The sequence below is a fragment of the Telopea speciosissima genome, chromosome 7, assembly GCF_018873765.1.
Source record: "Telopea speciosissima isolate NSW1024214 ecotype Mountain lineage chromosome 7, Tspe_v1, whole genome shotgun sequence".
Classification (NCBI taxonomy): domain Eukaryota; kingdom Viridiplantae; phylum Streptophyta; class Magnoliopsida; order Proteales; family Proteaceae; genus Telopea; species Telopea speciosissima.
Genome location: NC_057922.1, coordinates 16,861,632 through 16,874,749, shown reverse-complemented (window position 1 = coordinate 16,874,749; position 13,118 = coordinate 16,861,632). Strand labels below are relative to the sequence as shown.

The 13,118-nt window shown below is 40.8% G+C and overlaps 1 protein-coding gene across 3 annotated transcripts; it reads left to right on the top strand.

Moving 5' to 3' along the window:
- Window positions 1–9,141: 9,141 nt before the first annotated feature.
- Window positions 9,142–12,657, top strand: LOC122669020 (28 kDa ribonucleoprotein, chloroplastic). Of its 3 annotated transcripts, none has more exons than XM_043865627.1 (4): window positions 9,150–9,697; window positions 10,423–10,524; window positions 11,173–11,465; window positions 11,500–11,707. In XM_043865627.1, exons 1-4 carry the CDS (start codon window positions 9,251–9,253, stop codon window positions 11,657–11,659), a joined length of 1,002 nt encoding a protein of 333 aa, XP_043721562.1. In that variant the 5' UTR covers window positions 9,150–9,250; the 3' UTR covers window positions 11,660–11,707. The 3 variants fall into 3 exon arrangements, with proteins under 3 accessions (XP_043721565.1, XP_043721562.1, XP_043721566.1); XM_043865631.1 differs by lacking the exon at window positions 11,500–11,707 and adding an exon at window positions 12,600–12,657 and having other exon boundaries at window positions 9,152–9,697; window positions 11,173–11,445; XM_043865630.1 differs by lacking the exon at window positions 10,423–10,524 and having other exon boundaries at window positions 9,142–9,697; window positions 11,500–11,719.
- The last annotated feature ends 461 nt before the right edge of the window (window positions 12,658–13,118 follow it).

The window sequence follows — 13,118 nt, the reverse complement described above, 5'->3', positions numbered from 1 at the left end:
CAGCAGTCATGAGAATTTTTTTCTTCTTTGAGGCTATGCTTGGAAGCCAAGAAAACAGAAGAAAAGAAAAGAACATTCAAAAAATTTTGAATTTGAAGAGCTCTGAGATACACATAAATCGATCATTGTGTCATCATAGTTTTTAACTTCCAAACATAGCAAAAAAAAGTGAAGTTTGGTGGGATGAAGGGAGGGGGGGGGGGGGAGGGGGTTGGGTTTTGTTTTGGTTTGGGCTTGTGGCTCGTTTTTTCTTGCTGTAAACATTAAATGGTTAAAGCAAAAAAATTGCCCAAGGTTTCTTTAATAGTCTGGCCAAATTGGCCACACAGGATTTTTTTTTCTTTTTGGTTTAATGTACTGTGCCACAAGGAGGTTTTTTTATTTGATGAAATCAAAAACTTATATAAGATTAAACCATATGGATGTCCATACAAGCATTGTGTGCCAAGTTCCTAACTAGGGCCGCAGTAAAAGGGCACACATTAAGATGAAAATTTACATTTTGGGTGAGATCAGAAATACGAAGTAGCGTAGGAACTAAGTGCCATGGCCATGGGCATTTGGTTGGAGGTGGAAGACATTCAGTGATCAACTTATTATCACACTAAATTTCCTTAATCTGCAACCCAATACTGGCAGCATGGATGAGACCTTTAAGTATCGCATAAACATAGATATCTACATCCTGTGTACAGAGCAGCTTTCCTGCATCAAAAAACTTTAACTTGCCATCAACCAAAAAGATGTAGGCCCACCCCGCCCTAGTCAGTTCAGGTGAACTGAATCCTGCACAGATCAAGACAGGAAGATTACAACAAGGCAACAGAGAGAATTTGAGGGGTACAACTATATCAGGGATACAAACATTATGAGGATAATCCGATCCAAAAGTAGTTAGGTTAAAGTCAGCCAACCATTGTGAAACCGCATGTATGATCTTTAAGGGATTGGGTTGAATGGATTCAAGTAATAACTTATTTTTAGAACTCCATAGAAAATAGCAAGTTATAATGAAAGTGCTAAAAAACCACTTCAACAGGGATTTATTAGCCTTAAAGTGCAAGTGAAAAAACCGACAAAGGCGATGGAAATGATCAAAGGCAAAAAATTCAGTGCTTAGCCCCAGTGGTCCTACTGCCTAGGTACGTTTGACCCAATCACAAGAAAGGAAAAGGTGCCAAAGTGATTCGACACCCATTCCACAAAAAGCATAGTTCGCCTCACACTGACTCCATTTCGATAGAATATCCTTTGTAGGAAGTCCTGCATTGAGCACACGCCAAAAGAAAACTTTAAACTTGGGATGAATTGGAAGTTTCCAAAAAAATTTCGACCAACCAACAGAATTATCAGATCTTTTAGCAGAGCAGGAAAATAAATGCCTTACAGCGAGTTTCGTGGTGAAAACTCCTGTAGACGAATTCAGACAATACCATTGATCACTAGAATTAGAAAAAGTAATAGATTGGACCAGAGGAGCAATATTATGAGGAACATATTGTGTTAAGAGGTCAAAATTCCAGTTAGATCCGTGTTTAAGATGGCCAACAGTCAAGAATTTAGAGTTCGTGGGTATCGAGTTAGAAACTAAGCCAGCAAGATTAGTAGAAAGGGAAGGAATCCATTTATCGTACCAGAGAGAAGTAGTGTGCCCATCACCGATCCGCCTGCACAACATGTTTTGCAGAACAGGGGTTACCTGTGTAATACTATTCCAGGTCCAGGACCCCTTCTTAGCCCTAGTCCTAGGGTCAAAGAAACTAGTTTTGGGGAAATATTTGGCCTTTAAGACTCTGGCCCATAAAGAGGAAGGCTCATTCAGTAATCTCCACCCGAGTTTTAGAAGCAAAGCCTGATTGTGATGGTCTGCTTTTCTGAAGCCTAACCCCCCATAGGCCTTAGGGCGACACAATTTCTCCCAAGAAATGAAAAAGGATTTTTTCTTGGGACCACAATTGCCCATTCAAAATTGAAGGTCGACAGAGTCAAGTTTGCGACAGATTTGAAGTGGAAAGCGGAAGCATTGCATCAAATAGGCGGGCGTAGAAGCCAAGACCGACTTGATCAAAACTTCTCGCCCAGCAAAAGATAAGGCCTTAGATTTCCAAAGCGAAAGCTTACCTTGTATGCTTGAAACCAACCCCTCAAACTCCTTAGATTTAGACCTACCATGGAAAAGGTTAGTACCCAAGTAAACAGACTTGGAACTCATCTCCTTGACCAATTACGGAAGACAAGAGAGCCCTGGAGGAAGAAGAAACATTCCTACTAAAGTGTATCCCACTCTTGGCACAATTAATCTCCTGGCCAGATAGATCAGCGAAGAGATCCAAAACTGTCTTTACCGTCAACAGGTCATCCTGGGTAGCACGACAGAATATAAAAATGTCATCTGCAAAAAGGTGTGAAATCTCAGGGCCGGTCCTAGAAATTTTTACACCTCGAAATAAGTCAAGGTCCCTGTAAGCCGATAAAAGGGGAGAGAGGACTTCCATAGCTAAGATAAAGAGAAACGGGCTTAGGGGGCAGCCCTGGCGAAGCCCTCTAGAAGCCGAAAAGAAATCAAAGGGGCTACCATTTAACTTGATGGAAAAAGAAGTAGTTGAGATGAGAGTAGAAACAAGCCTGACCCAGTGATCACTAAAGCCTAAAAACCTAAAAAGCGAAGTGATAAGACCCCACTCAATTCTGTCATAGGCATTGGACATATCAATCTTAATGGCGACAAACCTGACCTTCCCTTTGGTGTGCTTAAAAAAATGGAAGATTTCCTGTGCCAAAACAACATTGTCAGCAATTTGTCGACCAGGAATAAAAGCAGCTTGAAATGGTGAAATAAAAGACTGGAGGCATGTTTTCAATCTAAAGGCTATAAGTTTCGAGAATATCTTATAAGAAACATTACATAAACTTATTGGTCAAAAGTCAGTTACGGATGAAGCATTTTCAGATTTAGGTATTAGACAAACAACTGTATGGTTTAAACCCGATGGGATGGAAGCCGTTTGAAAGAAATTCACTACCATTGCAAAAACATCAGGATGAATTAAATCCCAGAATTTTTGAAAAAATCCAGCATTAAACCCATCCATACCTGGTGCTTTCAAAGATCCAAAAGAAAAAACTACCTTTCTCACCTCCTTCAAAGAAGGAATATCACAGAGAAAGTCAGATTCACCTGCCTGGAATACAGGAGGAAAGAGGCACTCCACAAAGCTAGCATCAAGTGGTTGGGAAGAAGTAAACAGCTGCTTCAGATGAAATGCAAAGAGATTAGCCACTGCCTTAGTATCATCAACAAGATTGCCAGACTCGTCTTTGATGGATATAACAGTACGCTTTCTGAGATTATGTTTAATGACGATAGAATCTGGTGTTGCGATCCCCATCTTTAATATAAAGATGTCTGGATTTTTGAAGCAAAAAAAGTTCCTCTGCCTAAAAAATCCACTCCAATTTTTGGGAGACACATTGAAGGGAATGGAAATCAGGGCAAAGAAGGTCAGATTCAAAAAGATGGGCATCAAAGAATTTACTTTTAAGGTCAGCAACATGGCAAAAAACTTCTTGATTCCACGTCTTCAATTTGTTAGAGAACGAAGTAAGTTTACAAGGTAATGAAGCACCACCAGTAGTATCCCAAGAGGAGTGGCAAAAAGAGAAGAAATCCGGGTGGACAGTTCAAGCCTCATGGAAATGAAAAAGTTTTTTATAAGATGGACGTACAACAGTCGTTCTTAGACAAATGGAATTATGATCAGAACCAACAACAGACAACTTAAAAGAAGAGGAAAAGGGAAGAGATCAAACCAAGAAGGAGAGACAAAGACCCAATCTAAACACTCTTTGATGAGGTTGGGCGATTTCTGTTTGTTAGACCAAGTAAAACAGGAACCAGGCAGAATAACTTCTTGAAGTGACAAGACATGCACCAAAGAAGACAGTTCAAAACCAGATTTAGAAAGAGAAAAAGGGGCACCACCCATTTTGTCAGTGGCACTCAAAACTTCATTGAAATCCCCAAGCACACAAAAAGGATCAGTGAGAGATGAAAGAAAATCCCTCAGAGTACCCCAAAAGGGAGTCGATCTGCAGCATGAGGGGGCGCATAAATACAGATTATCCAAAAAGGAGTAGAGAGAGGAATAGCAATTTTAACCGCAATAGTGTGTTCCAAACAAAAGCATTGCAAGACCAAAATCGCAGCCTGAGCCAAAACCCAAAGACCACTTTTTTTCCCATGCAAACCCGAGCTATTAATAAAATTGACAGAAACATAGGAAGCAAAAGGGGAAAGATGGTGTATGTTATCATGATCCATGCATTTGGTTTCACAGAGAAAAGCAATATCAGGCTTATATTTAGTAAAAAGGAAATCCAAACATTTACAAGTAAACTTATTCATACAACCACGCGTATTCCAAGCAAAGATCAACATTATAAAAAAATAGCAGAGAAATATACAACATACAGAAACGAAAAAGTCTTCGTGGAATAAAGGATCTACGAGAAGCACGTAAATTGAGATTCCAAATAAAGTGACACCAAGCAAAAAGGTAGATAAAGAAAACACAATAGAAATGAAAAAGCTGACAAGCAATGGAAGAGAGACTTACAGTGTTTGGAGCATCTAGACTAATCGTAGGAATAGGAGCATGACCCGTGAAGGCATAAGTGGTGTTCTCCACATTTATTGCAAGTGCCCCACCCTGAACCTCACCCAACCAATCATGAACCATTGCGAGAAGAGAAGCAGGATCAGATGATGAAGATAAAGCATCAAGAATGGAAGCGCGAAGATCAGAGAACTCGCAGAAAGCATGTTGCGAAATAGGTAAGGGAGAGAGTTTCCATTTTTTAAGAGGTGGTTCAAAAATAGCAGCACCTTCAAGGATTGCATTCTTATCGACAGGCAGTGTTAGAGCGAGCAGAGTAGACTGGATTTCAAGATGGGGGTCCAAATCCAAAGGGGATGGCACCGGCATGGTAGTGAGTACCCTCGCAGGAGAAACAGGCGAGCCCAACAAAGGCGCAGGCAAATCAACATCCAAGGGCTCCAAGAGCCAAGACGAAACAAAGGCAGCAGAATGTGTAGAGCAGTCCTCGTCCTTCTGATTAGTGGAGGGTAAGACAAACAGAGAGAGCTAGAGATCCTGGTCGAAACATCCAGAATTAAGGCCAATACCCACAGTATCCAATTCTGGTAGCTCCCAATCCATATCCGCGAGCATCGTATCCGTCGCCCCGTCTAAAAGTCCAGTCTCCTCAGTGACTTCAGTAATAACTGGCTCAGATGGCATCACGGTTTGTGAAGCAGTTGTGAGACTCCATACCTCCTCCTTAGATAAAGGCAAAAAGGATCGAAACCCCTCAAGCCCAAAAAAGTTAAATTTGAGAGGACGTGTAAGAGCGTGTTCAAATCGATTCTCGGATGTAGAGGGAACTGAGCACACCTCATCCGAATGACACAAGCAGCCACAAATGAAACAGACGTGAAGTGCTTCATAATGGAGGTCCACCGAAAGTAAATCCCCCCGATCATTCCTAATCTTAGAATGAAGACAGAGCGGGCGCTTCCATTTAATCCTGGCTTTCACGCGAGCAATAGTCCGGGGAAGCCCGATGTCATGATCTAGGTAAAGCTCAACCATTTACCAACACATGAAACCGCCTGTTTTAGAGACTCAGCAGAGAAGCCTTCCACAGGTACCGGACTAACCTGAATCCATTTAGGGATCAGTTCACGTTCACTAATAAAGAGAGGATCATTCAGAGCATGACGGACCAGATGGACAAGGCCTTGACCGCACCACCAAGGGCAGAGAGAGAGGAGTCGTTCTCGCGATGTATGGTTGGAAACATGTAACACAAACATCCCTTCACCAATCCAATCGACACCAGTAACCCCCATAGGCCTCCACATATGAACCAATTGCGAGTGGAATAGCTCCAGGGATGGTTTAGGGAGTCCCATAGTGAAGCCAAACAGAACTGGATGGTCCAAGCTATACAAGAAATTTAATTCTTCCCATCAATGCCATTTGCCAGCAGCTCCTGATTGAAGGTCCAATTTGATTCCAGAACTATCTCTTCAGGCGAGTCTTGCCGTGGATGATTCAAGTTCCACCCTACTCCGAAATCCAATCTACGGCGGCTGCGAGACGACCGTCAATTAGGATGAGCAGACGATCTATGAAAGGCACTGAGATGAGGCAACATCTTAGTGATTGATTATTTTTGTGTGCCACAAGGAGTTGCTATTCAAATTTTGTAGACGAGGTTTCAATCTACTATAATTTAGCATATGGAGATTTTTATTTGGCTAAGATACCATATGAAGATTGAAAGCTTTGAGATGGGCTGATATATCAACTTTTAATAAAAGAAAGGGAAAATTTTGGACTCGCCGCCAGGTTCCCTAGGCTCTCTATCTTTGGAAAGGATCAACCTGCCCCTTCCCATGCCACCCGCTCGTTTCTCCAGGCTGCTACCAGTGTGCCTGTAGCGGCGGCGTGCTACCTTGGAAGTCTGATTGTTGGATATCTAAGAAAAACTATGTAAACATTGTCATATTTTTTTGCAAGGCGCTTATGCTAGTACCCTTTTGAGTATGTCCATGCACCTTCAATTGTAGTTCCCTGCCCCCCATATATTTGTGGGGAAGCCGTTCTCTGTATGGGTTACAGGGGCCACGCTGCACAAGCCAACCAATGAGAGAGCGAGTGGCAACACAATGGGCGGCGGAATTTCAGTCATACATGGGGGGCATGGAGGTCATTCTGTCACCCACTGTGCGTAGGCATGGCCCCTGTGTCCTACGCACAGGGAACATTTCCCCATATTTGTGTTAATGTAGGATGTTGTAGTAATTTTGATTGTTAGACGTTTAGGGAATGGTTTGGATTAACCGCATGACAAATTGTAGACCTAAATTCGATTGTTTTTTTTTTTTTTTTTTGGGGGTAGAAAAGAAATTTATTCATCTCGTGGAATACACGAGGCTGAGGTGATACAAGGTTCCTTCAGCCACAGAGAGGAGTTCAGCCATTCAGTCGTAAACGAGATAGACTGAGCCATCCAGGCTAGGGTGTCTGCAACTGAGTTTACATCCCTAGAAATATGAGAAATCCTATAAGAGAGGAAATAAGAAGACAAGTGGGAGATATCGTCAATGATCGGTTGGACAGCCAACGGAGCAGAAAGGGAGCCATTTTGAATAACTTGATTGCTTCAGCACTATCAGATTCCACTTGAATATGCTCAACACAATTAGCAATAGCTTCAAGAAGACCATGATGAATCAACAACGTCTCTCCTTCCAAAATACTGTCAAATTTACCCACAACTGATTTTGCAACCAAAGAGATTCCGTTAAAGTCACGCATGATAATCCCTAAACCGTGCTTCTTGCGGTCTAAACTCCACGATGCATCTCAGTTTAGCTTGAGAAAGGGTCTAGAGGGAGGAGACTAGATCTTAGGCAGAGTAGGTTGATGATCATGAAGCTGATTGTGGAGAGAGGACTTAGTTGGGGGGAGAAGAAACCGAGCTGAATTCACAAAAAAGATTCTTGGGCTATGGAGATCACCTCGCTAGGTGGCCATTGTCTTTTGCCAAACATAAAATCGTTGCGGGCTTTCCAGAGAGTCCAAGCAATGAAAGAGTAGAGACCTTCGACTGCTTTACATTGCTTCTTACCCAAAGGACTAAAAAATTTCCACTAACCAATCCAATATGAAATTAACATCCTCTCATCTTCTGGAATTTTTAGAGAGGTGGAGCTGCCAAACCAAACTGCTCGCGTGAATGAGTAATGAAGAAGGATATGCTCAATCGATTCATTCGTCGCACCGCACCTTGGACATTGTGGATCAATCGACACTTAATGTTGCACAAGACCTCCAGAAGCCACGCCACTTGCACAAGCCCGCCGCAAGAAAGACTTAATTTTTGGTAGGGTGCTACATCTCCAGATTAATTTTCAGACTGAGGAAGGGGTGGAGTTCCACCTATACAATGGGAGGAGGAGTTTGAAGCAAACTCTGTTAATCTCTGCTGGTTACACTGCTAGTGGTATGCTAACTTAACGAAAAATTTCCCATCTTCGGACACTCCCCAGACAAATCTATCTTCCTGGGGGAAGAGAGAGAAGCTAATTTTGAGAATGGCTTCTTTGTAAGCTTGAGAGAACCAAGAGTCAAGGAGATCAGACCTCCATGTTAGATTTTCCTGGTCAATAATGTTGGAGACAAACCCGATGGGGCAATTTTTTGTCGGTTGAAATGAAACTTTAAAATTGGGAAGAGACGACACCCATTGATTCTCCCACACTTTTTAACCTTTTGAGCTTTGATTCTCCCACACTTTTTAATCTTTTGAGCCCCACCAATCTTCCAAATAAACCCACTCTTGAGAACTTCTCTGCCGACGAGGATGCTTCACCATCCCCATGAAGGGGAAGGCCTAAATTCGATTGTTTACCTTCTCATTTAATTTCAAACCCTCTTCCACATGCCTATGCTGGACTGAGAACACGTTCTCTCATATAATTTTCCTTTGGCTCTATTTGTTTCGGCTTAAAATTTTACTTGCAAAATTTTACTTCGTAAATGTAAATTCTATATATTAAAAAAATTTTCAATGTTTTTTTTCATTAAAAAAAATAATAAAAATTGAAACACTTTTCAACATGTAAAATTTTACATGTCAATATTTTTGAAGTGAAAATGTTCAAGTAAAAAATTTCAGGTAAAATTTTATGCCGGAGTCTTTGGAAAAAAAAAACTCTATACAAAAGTGTATGCCCAGCGTCTAGACACCTAAGGGGCAAAATGACTGGCCCACCCCATGAAAGGTGGAAATACTGTCCAAAAAGATATCTCCCGGCAGGCGGACAGCCTTCTCTTTTCCCTTTTGCCTACAACTCCATATACCTACCGAAATACTTGTCTAATTGCACGTGCCTGCATACACGTGTATGGAAGATGACGTGGAAATGTTTAGAACGAAAATAGGCCAAAGGAACAGCTTTACACGTGGAACTAAAACCTTATCCCTCATATCCATTTTAATCTCATTGGATATGATCGACCCACGTCAGCATAGATAACATAACGCTTACGACTCCTGTTTCCCCCCTCTTCTTACAAACCACCTCGTTTTCTCCACTGAACCACTTTGACACTTTAACAGACAAAAACCACCATCACCACCACCACCACCAGTAGGAGAGCAAGAAATTCCGGCAACCATGGCTGCGGCAGCGGCAGCAGCAGCTGCAATAGGTTCTTGCTTCTCCACCGCTGCTACTACCACTTGTATTCGTTCAAAACAAGTGGCACTTGATTTTGTCCTGAAAATTGGCCATGTCCGTACTTTACAAGTGGCTTCAGTGTCCCACTCTCACTCCATTGAATTCCTCTCAACTGGTGTGATCTCCCACAAGTGGCGCACACCGAGGTTCTCGGCAGCTGTTGCGCAAGAAGAGTCAGCGACAGTGATTCAAACGGAGCCAGAATCAGTGGAGGAGGCAGAGGATATAGTTGATGAGAAGGGAGAGGATCAGGTGTTAGATGAAGAGGAAGCTGATCAAGCTCCTCTAAACACCAAGCTTTACTTCGGTAATTTGCCTTATAACTGTGACAGTGCTCAACTTGCTGGAATTATCCAAGATTATGGAAGTCCAGAGATGGTTGAGGTATTTATGTATATGTAACTGCAACTGTCTTGGTTTTTCATTTATATCACTTTCAATTTGATTTGATCTGTGCTGAGTCCTATCGTCTGATCAATAGAGAATGCAAAATCCTTATATGAATAGATTTTTCATTTCATTCATACAAAATTCTTTCTTTCTGTATTCATACCTTATTTTTCATGCCCTAATTATTGAGGAAACTTGGCTTGAGGCAGCCCTCCATTTCCCTTTTGTTGCAATATGCATAAACGTTGATGGTCGATTTGCTCAAGAGTCAAGAAGGGATGAGTCAAGTATGTCAAGGAAAATGAGATCGGCAGTGGATCTGTTTGAAGCAATTCCTCAACCCCCATTTGTTACCAAGTCGAGCAGGGGTGATGGGATTGCTTAGAATATAATTCTCCAATTCACACCATAACAGGCCCTGTACTGGCGTGCATTTGCCCCCCGAGTAGAACCTTTATCTCCAGATCTCTTCAACAAGTCGGGGTCAAGATGGAATGCCTCAAAATAAATCAATGTGGCTAACAGAATGCTGCCTGCCGATGAATGCTTGAAATGGTATCAATTGGGAATCCCTTCCTACCAGATGCCATAGAAACAGTGCATGTGACTGTTTCTCAGTTTATATTGAAGCTTCCATGTTGTGCTTCAATGCGCAGTGCTCTGAGTGATGGCCTATTATTCAATATAGTCCTTGGACTAATCTAATTTAATGGCTTTAGGTGCTTTATGATAGGGACACAGGAAGAAGCAGAGGATTTGCATTTGTTACAATGAGCAGTACTGAAGATGCAAATGCAGTTGTCAAAAATCTTGATGGAAGTGTAAGATCTCTCACTCACTCACCCTCCCCTCTCGCCCCTCCCCTCCAACCAATAACAAAAAGTCTATCTTTTTATCTTCTGTAGTCAAATCTGAATGTATAATTACACAACTGCTTATGGGAATGAAATTGTACTATTACTTATATTTATGTCCTCCATCTCAATGCGCATAGTTTTATTGACAGAATAGACCTTTGATTAATTACTGGACAAAAGTAGAAATGAACGATTCTGATGAAATAATTGTCTTACTTCACTAGCAGATCATCATAATCAACATTATGATTCAAGTCTTATCCATCCTATTTGTGGTGGACTATATGAATCCTTCCAATATATCTTACAGTTTAATGGATAAGCTGTCAAATTAAATCCTCTTCTCAACACCTTGACACATTCCGTCATGTTACTGCAATACAACCAAATTTTCAAATAAGTAACTTCAGTGAAATCTTTCAATTTCCCATTGCATGAGAACAAACATTGTCCCTAACACCTGTATAATCATGTGTGCATATGAATATCCTACAGTGACAGGATCATGGATTCAACAAACCTGTAGAATGTTCTTATATTTGTTAATTGCTCTTTTATCTCAAGTTCTTAGACCTAAAATTAAAAAAATAATGAAATCATTTTAAATTTCAGATATATGGGGGTCGGACACTTAGGGTGAACTTCTCAGATAAACCAAGGCCTAGGGAACCCATGTATCCTGAAACGGATTACAAGCTTTTTGTTGGGAACTTATCATGGTCAGTCACATCAGAGAGTTTGTTACAAGTGTTCCAAGAATATGGTAATGTGGTTGGAGCCAGGGTCCTATACGATGGAGAAACAGGACGATCTCGTGGTTATGGTTTTGTTAGCTACTCATCCAAGCCGGAGATGGATGCTGCTCTTGAATCTCTCAATGGAGTGGTACCTCTCTCTCTCTCTCTCTCTCTCTCTCTCTATATATATATATATATATTAAGCATTTAATCTTGTATCCATCACACACCCACATAAGCATGCATGCACATTTGTCGTATATTTTGAACATGCTTATATTGAGTCAAGGTCCAGGCCTACATGGTGCAAGCTGAAACTTGCAAAGGCTTGTTTGAGTCAATCTAGGCTAAGGGACTTTTAAGCAGGTTTCTATTCAAGTCAAATCTCGGTGCTGTATATCTGTAGACCTCCCATATTGACTTATGTTTCACATTGTAAGAACATAGAACGTATAAACAGAAACCATGTTTCTGATATTGTAGTCCTGATATGGTTCAAAGAATCGGATTGGAATTAGCCCCGATTCCAGTACTGTGGATTTGTAAACCTCTCTTTTGAATCGTCTATGTACGCACTTGGATTTTCATTTTCGGCACATTTTTTCTTCTTCTTCTTTTAGTTAATAAAATAGAAGAAAGTCAATGAAACTTACATCGTCAAGGATGATCTACAAGTCTTTTGAATTAAAAACTCCAAAGAGTCATATATATGGGCAAATCTTTGCTTCTTGCAGATTCTATTTTCTAGGGTTTTGAGCCGATTTGAATGGAATCGATGGAGGCAGATCCCACATCCGATTCCAGGTTTTTAAACCCTGAGTCCGGAGCAGCAAGTCTATGTTACCTGTGTGTATATTCAAGTCTTACTATCGGCCTTTTTGGTCCTGGCTTGTGAACAATGAACACTGACTTTGTGCTTATTTTGACAGCTTCTTCATGCTTTCTCATGCACAAGTAATTTTGATGACTGAGAAATTGTCATGTTTAAGGACGTGAAAGAAGGCAATGGTTTGATGAGGTTGTCTGAACTAATTTTGTCACTATGCACACACATTATCCCCTTGAAGCAGTTGCTTCATATCCATTTAAAACACCAATATGACCTTTCATTTTCATAAATCCTCTCTTCCATAAATCTGATATTTTCATGCATATGCAGACATCCCAATACATGAAACCATATCCTTGGATACACAATTCCTAGCTCTGCATCCCTTTCGAACCGAGGGGTTTTTTTTTTTTTTTTTTTTAAAGTAGATATTTTTTTCCTCTGTAACTCTATTGATCTTTGTATGGTTTTAGGAGGTAGAAGGGCGAGCAATGCGCGTTAGCATGGCACTGGGTAAAAGATCTTGAATGTGAAAATCAACCATTGATTTAGGGCCAAAAGAGAGGTGATTCAGGACTAATTTTGATGAATTGATCAGATATCTTACGTTTACAGATGACATCATTGATGGTTGTTGGGTGATTCCTCTCATTCCTTCTTGTGTATATTGCAATCCTCACTTTTATAGTTTGTAACTTGGAAGCTTTCCTTGTAGCAAGCTTGATTGTACTATAGTCCCATGATAGATTTTTCCAATCAAAATCACTAGAAGTTTCATTTATGGTTCTCTTTCTCTCTCTCAACTTTATTTTCTAATGACCATCAATCTTTTATAAGCTTTTTTTTCCCCACTTGTTAAACTCTGTTTGGGCTTAAATTTACATGTGAGTAGGGACCACCTGTCCACAAAAATTTGGCCCATCCAATCTATGATGTGGTAAATATCTGAGCCACCTTAATAAACTTACCAAATCTGAAAATTTTTTGCCGAA